The sequence below is a fragment of the Microtus ochrogaster genome, linkage group LG2 (genome assembly GCF_000317375.1).
Source record: "Microtus ochrogaster isolate Prairie Vole_2 linkage group LG2, MicOch1.0, whole genome shotgun sequence".
Lineage (NCBI taxonomy): Eukaryota > Metazoa > Chordata > Mammalia > Rodentia > Cricetidae > Microtus > Microtus ochrogaster.
In genome coordinates this window covers 49,537,940-49,551,676 of record NC_022028.1, presented here as the reverse complement: position 1 = coordinate 49,551,676, position 13,737 = coordinate 49,537,940, and the positions used below count along the sequence as shown (strand labels likewise).

General features: G+C 44.5%; 1 protein-coding gene across 1 annotated transcript in view; it reads left to right on the top strand.

Annotated features, from left to right (window-relative positions):
* The window catches only part of Dnah8 (dynein axonemal heavy chain 8), a 228,267-nt gene that overhangs the window by 161,820 nt on the left and 52,710 nt on the right, over positions 1-13,737 (top strand). Inside the window, 6 exon segments of the mRNA XM_026785784.1 lie at positions 848-969; positions 3,752-3,870; positions 5,047-5,249; positions 7,801-7,874; positions 9,965-10,117; positions 10,804-10,959. Of these exon segments, the coding sequence (XP_026641585.1) occupies positions 848-969; positions 3,752-3,870; positions 5,047-5,249; positions 7,801-7,874; positions 9,965-10,117; positions 10,804-10,959 (827 nt within the window).

The window sequence follows — 13,737 nt, the reverse complement described above, 5'->3', positions numbered from 1 at the left end:
CAAGTGAAAAATGTCTGTGAAAATCCTCTGTCGTAAGAATAGGAGCTAAAACAAACAAACAAGCAAATAAGCAAGTAAAGAAAAGAATGTACTTAGAAAAGTATTATCACTAAAATGTGCATCCACGCGACAGGAAGGCTCTTAAATAAATGAGTACTTTTGAAAAAGAATTTTGGAAAGACATAAATGTGTTAGCTGAGAGGAAGAAACAAAATGATTGGCAGATAAACCAGGATATTGTTCTGGGAAACAGTTAAAAAGAGAGAATAAAACGCAGTGAAGAGAATTATTAGAATTCTAGAAAGAAAATAAAATGATGGAAGGAATAATGCAGGAAATTTATGAGAATCAATATGAGGAAACAAAATATCAAAGATCCATGACAGTTGGAAAAACAGTTTCATGCGTGGGAGAAAAATAAAGCCAGGTTCACTCAACAGAATTAATAACCCAGATTTATGTAATGGTGAGATTAGGAGCCAAAACTGATGCGATAACATCTTTAACATTTTAAAGAAATGAAGATTTCTTCCACCTTGGCAATATGTCATGCACAAAATTTATATAAAACTTCCAAAGTGGCAGAGGACTTGCTTTCAGACATATACTTCCCGTAGAATCTTATCTTCAATGAACCTTTCCCAAGAAAGAAACCCAAAGAATAAAAAAAAAAAAAAAAAGAATGAATAGCAAAATGGGAGTGTGTTCACAAACCTTCAAAAGTTCAACCTGCCTCTGGTTTTGGGTACTCACAGGGAGAGATGTCCCCTGTCTAAAAAAACCAAAAAAAAAAAAAAAGAATGAATAGCAAACTGGTGTTATTGATGTGTCTTGCATGTCTTCCCAGGTGGAGCAGCTCTGGACCTGAAGGCGTGTCCCCCCAAACCCTTTCGCTGGATCCTGGACATGACGTGGCTGAACCTCGTGGAGCTCAGTAAGCTCCCCCAGTTTGCAGAAATTATGAACCAGGTAAAGGAAGAGGGGCTACATAAAACACAGATGAAAACACAGTCGGTTGTTTAACCAGGGCCTCGTGGTGACAGTTTCTACCCGCAGGGGAAGAGCAAGTGAACACACAGATTTAGATGGGTGTGATGGCCCATGCCTGCAAGTCCCAGTTCTCAGGAGACTGAGGCAGGGGGATCAGGTGGTCAGGCCATCCTGACCGACATAGTGGGACCCTGGCTTGAAAGCAAAATGAAGATTAAATCAGTGGTTCTCACCCTTCCTAATGCCGCGACACTTTAATACAGACCCTCACGTTGTGGTGACCTCAACCATAAAATTCTTTTTGTTGCTGCTTCATAGCTGTGATTTTGCTACTGTTGTGAATCATAATGTAAACATCTGTGTTTTCCAGTGGTCTTAGGCAATCCTATGAAAGGGATTGATCCCCAAAGGGGTCTTGACTCACAGGTTGAGAACCACTGGATTAAAGCTAGTGCGGCCTTCTGGGTAGGGGAGGTGGGGTGTGGATGGACGAACTTCAAAGGGAGCTTTTCACAGGCTTTGTGTATGTGCACGGCTATACATGCACGTGTGGGCACAAGCATGCAGGAGCCAGAGGTTAACCTTAGCTGTTGTTCTTTTGGCTCCATCCATCCTACCAAGTAGTACAGTTTGTCCGGGATAGAGTCCCAGGGCTCCGCTGTCTCTACTTCCCTGGATTGGGATTCCAAACACATGCCACTATAGTCAGCTTTTTACATGGGACCTCATGGATAGCATGGCAGGTGCTTTTTCAGCTTAACCACCCCAGCCCACCCCCTCCAGCCTGTTCCCTTACTCCAGCCCCCAAAAGAAGAGCAATTGAGCCACTGTAATCTCCAGGGGACAGTTTAGATGAACTTCAGAACCCCTCCCCTGTCTCATACTGCCCCAGGGACAAGGCTGAAGCAATTGAACTGCAGAGTTAATTGGTTAACAACCCGCTCTCTGTCGGTGTCCTCTACTGTGAACTGCTGATAGGATACCCAGCTCTGAGTGGGTTCCCACCTCTCTGTGTCCCAAATAAGAAGGAGCTGGACAGATGGTGCCAACCGTGCAAGCATGAGGACCTGCCACCAGACCCTTGAGACCTGCGTTTTAAAAACAAAACCCCCAAAACAAACAAACAAACAAACAAAAAAACCCTGGGAGAGTTGACATATGTCTGCCATCCCAGCCAATGCTTGGGAAGCAGAGACAACAGGATCTCTGGGGCTTGCAGGACAGCCAGTCCAGCTGCAGTGGGGAGTTCTGGGCTCAGGTGAGGGTCTCTGCCTCCAAAACTAAGATGGAGCATGATGGGGGAAGTCATTTGACAAGGGCTCGAGACTGCGGAGTGGCTCAGATCCACCAGCACGTTTATGTATATAACACGAGGCGGGTGGGGTGGAGGGAGGGAGACGGAGGAAAAAGTTCAGTCCGTAGGTCTGGCACATAGGATCTGAGAGGTGAACTTCTGTCCGCTTTTAATGCTCACTATAGATTTCTCAAAAGTGCTGACAAACCATCTTGAGGACCCCAGCCTGGCGGCTGCTGAGGATTATGAGACAGACTCAGCAGCACAGGGCTTCTAATTAGACTCAATGGCACTTGGGCAGCAGGGGCACCTTTTAATGCTCCTGCACCCCCAGGTCCCCTGCATGCGTTCCGATGAGCAGCTACTTGAGACCCACTCGGAGAGGCTTCTCCCGCTCTCAGCTTTAATGTCTCGCTAGGAAAATGAAAATTTGGATTTTTGGCTTCTCTTGCTATTTTTAAATAGAGATCAGTGTTCCGGGGAATTGGTCCACCTCCATAGTTCTCAGTGGAAAGTAATTTTGTGCCACCCCCAGCAGGGTATGTGGCAATGTCTGGAGACATTTCTGATCATTCAGACTCGAAGGCAGGGATGCTACTGGCATCTAGTGGGTAGAGAACGGAGATGCTGCGAAGCACGCTTGCTGTTACCAGAGAGATTAGGGTTAGAGCCTGTCCTCACAGGCTCAACTGCCTGTCCCAGTAAGCCGATTAAAGAGACCAATTAATAGTGAAAAGCAGAAGAATGAGATTCAGTGCAGCCACACTGGAAAGAGGGACAGAGAGATCTCGCAGAGATCTGGTGCCTCCCTGCTCTCAATCTGACTCTGCAGGGGGGGGGCGGGGGTCAGGTTTAAACTGTGGGGAGTCAGGAGGCATGCCCGAGTAAGCAGGCAGGCTCACGGTGACATTCTGCTGTCACTGAATCCTCCATTGTTCCAGCTCCAGTCTCTGATGCAAGGTGGCCTAAGACAAGTCGCAAACCATTCTTCATGAGGCACAGTCCTCTGGCTGCTCCCAGGGCCTCGGCCCTTTCTTCTAGCATGAGATTCCTGGGTGGAATTCCAACTTCTAGGGACCTGTGGTTTGAGTATGTTAACCACAGAGGGACACAAGTGTTTCTCTTGCCAGTTACACTACCACACCGAGGACAGCCCTGCACTTCATAAAAATGTCCATCCCCAAGTGTCAAATGAAGTGTCATGACTGAGAAGCCTTGATATAACTGTTTGTGTCACGGATACATTATTCTAACTGTAGTGAACAAACCCAGGAAGGCGACTAGCAAAACTGAAAGCAACAGTAACACTGTTTCTATGTTATTCAGGTCATTGTAGACAATAGTGGGGTTGTTTTGCTTTGTAAGCCAAGAACCAGCAAGAGTAGCTCTCTGGGGGTCCTTTGGAAGGTCTGGTTCATCCCGATCTCATGCAGTCCTGTGACTTAGTTATTGGCTTGTTACTCTTAGATATCTCGGAATGAGAAGGGGTGGAAAAGCTGGTTCGACAAAGACTCCCCGGAGGAGGAGATCATCCCTGATGGATATAATGATTCCCTGGATACCTGTCGCAAGCTTCTGCTCATCAGGTGAGCACAGGGCCATCGAGATCTGGAAGCATCCCTCACTGGATCTCATCACAAGGCTGACCCCGGCAGTCAACATCATCGCGTTCCCCGCTGTTCTGTGCATTGTGTGGGGACGCAGCCCTGCAGTTCCTTGACAGTAAATGATAGCCGGAGAGAGGTCTAGTTCAACAATGTATTAGCGGTAGGGCTTGCAGAGAGAGCGGGAAAGATAATGTTTTTATGTGTCTTTTATCCATTTGATAGTGGGTGGATCATTCATTATTGAATTTACCTCTGTAAAAAAAAAAAAAAAGAAACGGAACTTGGGCTGGTGGGATGGTTCATTGGGTAAAAGTGCTTGCTGCTGGAGGTTTGAGTCCCCGGACCCACACTGTGGAAGGAGAACCAGCTCCAGCAAGTTACCCTCTGATCTCCACTCTCTTGCTCTGGCTTGTACACAAGCACGCACACGCGCGCGCGCACACACACACACACACACACACACACACACCACAGAATATGAATAGCAAAAAGAGGTGGATTATTTAGGCCAGTTTTGTTTCCTACTGTAGCATACCTGAGCTTGCCATTGGGAATGCTGTTTGCTGACTGTTGTCACTCATGAGAGTGACCAGGGTGGCCGCAGTGGTGACCCCCTGCTCAGTAGAGTATGAAAGAGTTACTTGTTTTCACTGAAATAAGCCATTTGTCTTATACCAACCATTTTAATATTGGACCCATGTCACATGAGCAGTGTTATTAGTGAGAATCTGCTTGAGAGACAGCGGATCTCAAATCTAAATGATAACTGTCTGGCATTTATTTATTTGATGTGTCCTGTGTGTGTTGAACTTGTTAGGGTGTGTGACGCACAAACTGTTCAAACCAGTTGCTTGCTGATAGCTTACTTCTGGCCCTTTGGCACACCCATCACGGGCTGAGGCTAGCAGAGGACACTCTGTTGTTACTGACTCTACCCAGCTCCCTGCCAGTACCAGACACCAACCCCTCACACGATTAAATCTGTGCTCATCCAGGGATAGCAAAGCTAGCCACCCCTCTCATACAGCCCCGCGGAAGGGAGGATGCGCCTGCTGTCCCTTTGTTAATTAAACGCATGGCCTTTTCACCTTCAGAATTAGAGACAGAGGGGGAGCATGTTGAACTTACTTCCTCTAATTTTTTATTCATTTCAAGATCTTGGTGCCCAGACCGCACCGTTTTTCAAGCAAGAAAATACATCGCGGACTCTCTGGAGGAGAAGTACACTGAGCCAGTTATCCTAAATCTGGAGAAGACGTGGGAAGAAAGTGATACACATACGCCTCTGATCTGTTTCCTGTCCATGGGCTCTGACCCCACCATCCAGATTGATGCCCTGGCCAAAAAACTGAAGTTGGGTATGACTGACCCTTTGTGTATGAGGTTTAACAGCACACCCATGCTTGCTCTGAATATCACCTCTCGCGGGTGATTCTTAGAGAAGAATCTGTGGCCAGGCTCAGTGGTGCACACCTTTAATCCAGCATTTGGGAGGTAGAGGCAGGCAGATCTCTGTGAGTTCAAGGCTGCCCTGGTCTACATAGTGAGTCTCAGGCCTGCCAGGATTACATAGTGAGACCCTGTCTAAAAAGAAAGAAAGAGAAGAGGAAAATTGTCTATGAAACAAAGCTATATTTAAAAATTAAACTTTTTTCTCCTTTTTTCCATTTGTACCTGAGACACAGGTGTCTTTGAGCAGACCTTTGAGCTGTATCTTTCTCAGACTGTTTCATCAGCAGATGGCTGTGCTGGTGGACAGCAGGACACAAGAGTGATAAGGAGCCATCATGCACTGCTGCCACGTTTATATAAAATGACACCAAAGTGTATTTTGTTATAATCTGAAAAACTAGAACCATTATTGAAATGTCTGATGGCCAGGGATTCATTTGTTCATGCTTTCGTTCAATAGCAAGTTAGTAATGAGTCATTGAGAGGTTTGGGGCTAAGCAGAGCACAGCTGGAGCAGACAGATGTGAACGTACCCCAACAGGATGTGCGACAGCTGTAACCGCTTTCTGTAGGAATAAATGATGATCATAGGTTCATAGCTGCACAGATTCTGGAGAAAGCACCGCGTTCTTTCAGATGTTATCTTATTTTTAATTATGTGTTTGTGTGTGTCTGTTGTCGGTACGTGTGGTGAATGTGGGTACCAGAAGAGACTTACAGGCATTTGTGAACGGCCTGATGCAGGTTCTGGGGACTGAACTTGGCTCCTCTATAAAAGTAGCAAGTTAACTACTGAGCCTCTTAGCCATTGAGCCTTCTCTCCAGCCCTGACCCCTTATAAAGAAGCACCATGTTCTTGATATGAGATTATTTCTTCATTACCAATAGGAGACAGAAAGAATATTATCTCAGGGCAAGAACTTGTAGCACCTAAGCAAGGCAGCAGGGATAGAGTCAGTGGGGCTCAAGGATGGGGACACTGTCCTGTGAATGGAACCGTTGATTCTCTCCACATACTCAGGGGGAGCCTGGGCGTCATTGGCATTGCTACATAAAGCCGCTATAGCCATACTTGCAGGGTTGATTAATTTACTTTGTAAAGATTAGGAAAGCAATTTATGGTCAGCAAGAAGGTTCAGCTGATAAAGGTGTCTGCTGCCAAGCCTGATGATCTGAGTTCAATCCCTGGAACTCACATAAAGGTGGAAGGTGATGACCAACTCCAACAAGTTGTCCTCTGATTGCCAAACTTAGACCATGGCATGCATATGCATACACACACACACACACACACACACACACACAGTCAGTCAGACAGATGGGGACACACACACACACATAAACAGTAAAGACAGTAAAAGCATTTTTAAAAAAGTTCCGCATCCATATTTGACTTTGCAAAGCTAGGAGCAGAAGACCCTGTGAAGTCATTGGTGTGCTGGAGGCGTTGGCAGCAGCCTTGCTGGTGAACAACTGAGACATACCCATTAAAGTCAGACTCAAGACAAAGATGTCTGCCCACTGCCACGGTGATTAGACATCCTGGTGGAAGATACAGCTAACATATTGTGAGAATCATAAATAAAAGGTGTAACTACCGAAAAGGAGGGACCAAAAATGCCACCATTACTCTCAGACAATGTAATCGCCTAGCTCAAACCAGAAATGAATCAACTGAAAATTATTCTACTTAATAGAACAGTCCAGCAAGGTGGCTACTCACAACATAAATATTTTTTTAAAAAAATCAATTGTGCTTTCTTGTAAAAATAAAATGTAAAAATTCCATTAACTTAGCAATAAAGATGAAATGGGTCATTTAAAAAAATACCCATTTAAAGAAAAATATAAAACTTTCTCAGTGACATGGAATGTTAATTCAAATAAATAGGATTAAAACTGATTCCCAGCATTAGAATTCAATATTGTAAAGGTGTCAATATTTTATAGATTAGTCTGTAAATCGAATATAAGTCTAATTGAAATTCAAACATCATTTTCCCCTAATTGGATCCCAGGAAGATATTAGATCATCCGCATAGACGGACAAGAATAGCTACAGAAGCTTGAAAAGAAAAAACAGTAATTGGAAATGACCGCTCTTAAATTTTTAAAGCTTTATCAAATGGCAATAATTTAACCAGTGTGCAACTGGCTAAAAACAAGTAAACAAATCAGTAGGGCAAAATGAAATACCCCCAAATTAGACACACACACACACACGTATGCGATCACATATGCACACATAAACACATGCATACATGCATGTATGAACACATGCATGGATACACAAACACATGCATACATGCATGCACACACACATGCATATGCATATACACTCTTTTGAAGTCCAGTCTGTGTTGTCACCATGGAAAGCCAGGTCCTTCTTAGACGAAAGGAGGGAAGGAGACAGTGGTAAAGCTGACATCTTGTTATTGTGAGCTTCTTGTGTTGCAGAATGTAGAACTATCTCAATGGGACAAGGACAAGAAGTGCATGCTCGAAAACTGATTCAGATGTCCATGCAACAGGTATGCAACCAGCGAGCACCATTGTTTTGACTTAAGCACTACAATTCCCCCATCCATCTGGTCTACCTTGGAAGCGATAGTGATTGGAAGCATCCTTCCTCTGATGTTCATTTTCCATTCGTGCTGCATGGTCAAACCTTTGGTCATCTGTGAACCTTACACCTCAAGGCAGTTTTCCTCCTTGTAGCTCTATAGAAAGGACAGTTTTCTATGTCCTTTACAAGCTTCTTGCTTTCTATGGTCCACATTCACCTCTTTTTTTTTTTTTGTATCTTTCCATCCATCTATCTGTTTACAGTCTAGGCACAACATCTGGTTCCTAAGATTACAGCACCAGCCTTCTTGGAATTTCATAGTTACTATTAATATAAGGAAAAAATCAGGGCCATTAAATTTCAATTTTCAGTTAAAGGCAGGCTTTCATTTTTTTCAATAATGGATCATTTCAGGCAAATAAGAAATAGTTGAGAACTTTTTGTTTAAGTATTGATGATGATCTTTATTGAAGTGGAATGTTGAGAGGAAGTTGATGTTGTGCCTAATAAATACACAGATCGTTAACTTTCTAGAAATGCTTTTGCAGATAGCCATCTCAGCTGTAATAAGAAAGGGCATAATTTATAAACGTAAGATAGAAATCTTGGTTTGTTTTTAAGTGTTTGATCTCATCATGTCTGTGGCAACTTTGTCACGGCTCTTCCCTGGGAATTAATGACCAGTGAGGGGTAATGGTCCAAAGCTCTACTTAGGTCATCAAAATTTCAAGCTGGTCATTAATTTTCAAGTGCCCTAAGCCTTAATCTTTATCACCTAATTAAATTCAATAATAAATTATATTTAATTTATATATCAAGGCAATGATGTGCAATTATTTCTACTTGAGTCAGATCTTCCACCCTTTCGGGTGATTTGTCTGTTCTACTTTGGGAAAAATTGATCCTTTTTTTAAGTTTCAGTGAGCAGGAAAACTTTAGAATATTACATTGACTTTAATCTTCTTTGGGATGATAGTTTTTGTAACTTCCACATCTGTTTCTCACAATGTACTGATAATGGCATTATCTGAAAGAAAAAAAATAAATGCAAGTGTGGCCGTAATGTGACCTTGGGAACCCCAGATTTCAAACACATCTGCTGTCACTGAACGCTGAGTGAAGGACCAGAAAGAACTGTGTCCATGATGCTGAATTTCATCTTCTGTAACTCACGATAGGCCCAGTGCGTCCTCTGTGCTCTTGAAGCCAGCCTGACTCAGATATTTTTCCTTTCAATTGAAGGCACAGTTTAAATACCTTATCATGCATTTACTGCATTTAACAGTTTGTAGATGTAGTTATCCAGTCTACTGTAGTTACATCTAGATATTAAAATGTTGACTTAGTGGGCACAGTGATGCGTACCTGTAATTTCAGTACTTGGAGGTTAGAAGAAAGAGCCTTGGGAGTTCAAGAGTAGCCTAGGCTACACAGTGAGTTCAAGGCCAGCCTGAAGTATAGAGCCTGGCACTGACTCAGCAAACGAGTGGATAGTCTTGTTTTCGTAGGGGAGTGATGGCCTCTGACTTACTGTTAAAAGGTGCTATACTTAACCCTTTTAGGCAGAGCTTAATAAATCATATTTTCAGCAGTCCCTGGGAAAAGGGATGACAAACAGTATGATTTAGAGCTTGGCTAACAAACGCCACCACATACATCACCTCTGACTTTCAGAAGGTGACAAGCACTTTTATGGATGACTGTGAAGCTGTCTTCTTGGTGTGCTGTTGAGTGGGTTCTCACCTTAATCAAGCCTGTGCAAGTTACCAACCTCACCATTAGATGGCGCACACACTCAAGTTTTCATTTCTAATCTCTGAGGAGCTGGGGGTGCCAGACTGCAACTTCATCACAGTGGTTAGCCACCTGACTCGAAGTCTCCAGATTGGGCCAGGAGCAGATGACAGTGTTGACATATAGTTTTTTTTTAAATTATTAAATATAGACTCAAGCTAATCATGCCATAAGCAAACTTATTTTTGAAATGGTGCATTTTGTTTTGGTAAAATAATCACAAGATATGAGAAATAAATATGGGCTCTTTTTTGGATACAGGGTGGCTGGGTGTTACTGCAAAACTGTCACCTTGGTCTAGAGTTCATGGAAGAATTACTAGAGACGCTGTTGACCACGGAGACCATGGAGGACTCTTTCCGAGTGTGGATAACCACGGAGCCCCACGACCGGTTCCCAATTACGTTACTCCAGGTTTGTTACCAAGAGTTAACCAGGTTTACAACATAGTTCATGACAGTACTGAAGGGTGGATGGGAAGGGCAAGTTGGTTGGATCAGAGTGCTTGCTGCTAAGCCCACCAACCTGAGTTTGACCTTCAGAACATGTGTGGTGGAAGGAAAGAACAAGGTGTCCTCTGACCTCCACATCTGTGCTGTGGCATATGCTGGGCCACCCAAAGAATAAATAAATGTCACACAGTTTGTAAATGAAGGAACACAGCAGACTGTATAAATCTTGGCTATGGTAATCAGGCTGATATAGTAAAATCACAAGAGAGTTCTAAGGTCATATTAATTTATCGGGTTTGTCCTCTGGTCAGTGTAATTGGCTTTTACTCTGCTGAATTCCAGACCACATAGTCTATGCTATAAGCATGTCATTACCTAACATAATATGAGTTCTCCTTTATTAATTGACTTATTTTATATGTGTGGTTGTTTAAACTATATGTATCACATGCATGTAGTGCCCTTGGAGACCAGAAGAGGGCACTAGATCCTTGAGATTGGAGTCACAGACAGTTGTATGCTACTGTAATGGGTGCTGGGAACCGAACCTAGGTCCTCTGCTGAGCAACCAGTGTTTTAGCCACTGAGCCCTCTCCTAGCTCCCCTATAGTACTTTGTAACAATAAGCACAACTGCTTCTCACAACAGACTTCCCTCAAGTTCACAAACGAACCACCCCAAGGTGTGCGGGCAGGCCTGAAAAGGACGTTCGCCGGAATCAACCAAGACCTCCTGGACATCAGCAACTTACCCATGTGGAAGCCCATGCTCTACACAGTGGCCTTTCTGCACTCCACTGTGCAGGTAAGCAGGAAAGCAGTGTTCACTGCTAGGGGGCGCTGATGAGTTGGTGTTGTGACCATGGGAGAGAGCCCTGGGGAGGATGGCATCAGCTTCCATGCCCCCACTTCCTTCATTTCACCCCACCTGTGATTCCGTATGTAACCCTACTGTGTAACCGTGAGCTTCTTGGCTACAGAGGCTTCGCCTTTGATCCTGTGGACTCACTCTCCTGCGGTCATGCCATTGTGAGGCACAGTTGGGGAGCCTTAGTCGTTTTTCCTTGCTATGAGAAATCCCTGAGGGAAACAGTTTAAGGGGGAGGCCTTTCCTTTGGTTGCAGATGGTTAAGTCAGAGGGCTCTGCCACTTGGCATCAAGACAAGGAAGACACATTAGTGTCAGGAGCACGTGGCAGAGGTTGATCATCCCATAGTGGCCAGGAACCGGAAATCGAGACAGAATACTGCCGCAGATCAGACACCCCTCGAATTCTGCATCCTCTAGGGACCTACTTCCTGCAACCCAGTCCTGAAGTTTTCACTTCTTCCAAAATGGCACGGCCAAGTGGACACTTGACCTTCAACACATGGGCCTGTGGGGGGTGTTTCCTACTCAGACCACAACGCTGAGCACAGCAAATATTTGTACAATGAACAAACAGATTATTAAGAACAAAACTTGGACTCGAAAGTGCCTGGGTTGGCCAAGAATTTTATCCACATCCTCTCAGAGAGCAGCAACCACTGCTTTTCAAGATAGGGTTGAAAATGAGGCAGCTGCCCTGGGGATATGGCTCAGTCAGCCTGTTGCTTGCCTTGTAAGCCTAAGGACCCAGGTTCAACTCCAGAACCTACATATAAAGAGCTGGGCATGGTGCTGCACACTTGAAATCTCGGTACTGAGGAGGCAGAGGCAAGCAGGTCCTTGGCATTCACCAGCTAACCACCTAGATTACTCGGTGAGTTCCAGGCCACTTAGAGACTCTGTTGTTAAAAAAAAAAAAAGTAGAGTGTCTAAGTATCGACTTTCAAGGGTTGTCTTCTGGCTTCCATATACACACATGCTCACATGCACACGTGCTCACACACACACACACACACACACACACACACACACACGCACATGTATACACATGTTGGAGGGGAGAGCTTGTTGGTTCCCAGCCGCCTGGCTAGCTTAGACCCCAAATATAACACAGAAACTATATTAATTAAATCACTGCTTGGCCCATTAGCTCTAGCTTCTAATATTGGCTAACTCTTACATCTTAATTTAACCCATTTCTATTAATCTGTGTATCACCACATGACTGTGGCTTATGGGCTAAAGTTCCCAGCATCCATGGCTTCTCCCTCTGACCCCGCCTTCCTCCTCCCATTCTATAGGCCAAGCCAGTTCTTTATTCATTAACCAACAAAAGCAACACATAGACAGAAGGACCTCCCACACCATACACACGTATACATGCATACACATACACACACATACGAAAACTAAGGCAACTGAGTCTTAGAGAGCCTGTGTCGTCCATGGTAGATCTGGGGTGTCCTGGCTATGATGGACAGACAGTTCAGTCCCAGTTCTTAGCAGTTGGTATGAGGAATGGGTAACCACCCTGCCAGGCTGATGCCGACAGCTTTCACACACCAGTTAACTTTTGTTGATTATTACTAATTGCTTATGTTGTGATTTAATTATTTTATAGTTATTAAGAAAGTTACTTGTAGGATTTCTTTTAAAAAAAACTCCTTTTTAGGTGTGGCTGGGTTCAGTGTTGGACAATGTCATGCCTTTAATTCACATAGGGTATTCTTGGTTTCATGGGGACATGAGAGGGCTTCTTCCTGTGTCTCTACTTTCCACAGGCTTGGGAGAAGGACAAAATGAGCCTTTGGCCATGTCTTGGCGGGTGTAGTCTCAGCTGTGCCCACAAGGAGTACACAAGTCCCTTCATGCCTCCCAGGAATTGCTACTGTTCCCTGGCTCATTGTTCCCAGCACTGCGCTGGGTCCTGTGCAGCCTCCAGAGGGCAGGGGGTGTTTCTCCATCCCCCGAGTCTGGGAGAATGCACGTAGGCTTGCACGCTTCGTGGATAGTTGTTTTGACTAAGTTCCTTCATGGCTTTGGATTGTAAGTTACAGCTCTCCAGAGACCGATTTCATGCAGTCCTATCTGAGGATTGTTCCCCTTATCATGCTCCAGTTCAAATACTGCTGTGACCCTGTTGTTTGATCCCCCATTCACAGATAACAATATTTTCTGACTATTCCCAGTCACAGTGACTCAACTCTTCCACTGAGCTTGCCCTGGAGAGTGGTTGTGGGGAGGGATTTTTCCATATAGTCAGTGTGCCAACTCCTGCTTGTAGTGGGCTTTGAGTGCTGAACAGAAGAGCCCCAAGCCTCTGATCCATCAGGGGCCAAACTGTGCTTGCAGCGAACAAGATTCATGTTTAGGTTAAAACAGAGAAAAAGCAATATTTCTGCTTCCAGAGCTGGGAAGCGAACAGTGGAATGTCAGAATAAAAAAGATTGGGGGTCTGGCAAAATGGCTTACGTGGGTGAAGACACTTGCTGCTTTCCACAGCTACCAGAATTCCATCCTTAGAGCGCTTGGTGAAAGGAGAGAACCAACTCCTGAGAGTTGTCCTTTGACCTCTACCCTCAGAAGTTATGTTATCCATGGTGCACACAGACACACACACGCACACACGCACATGCACACGTGCATGCAAACACACATGCACGCACACACACAGCACATGCACACACACATGCATGCACACACGCACACACTCATG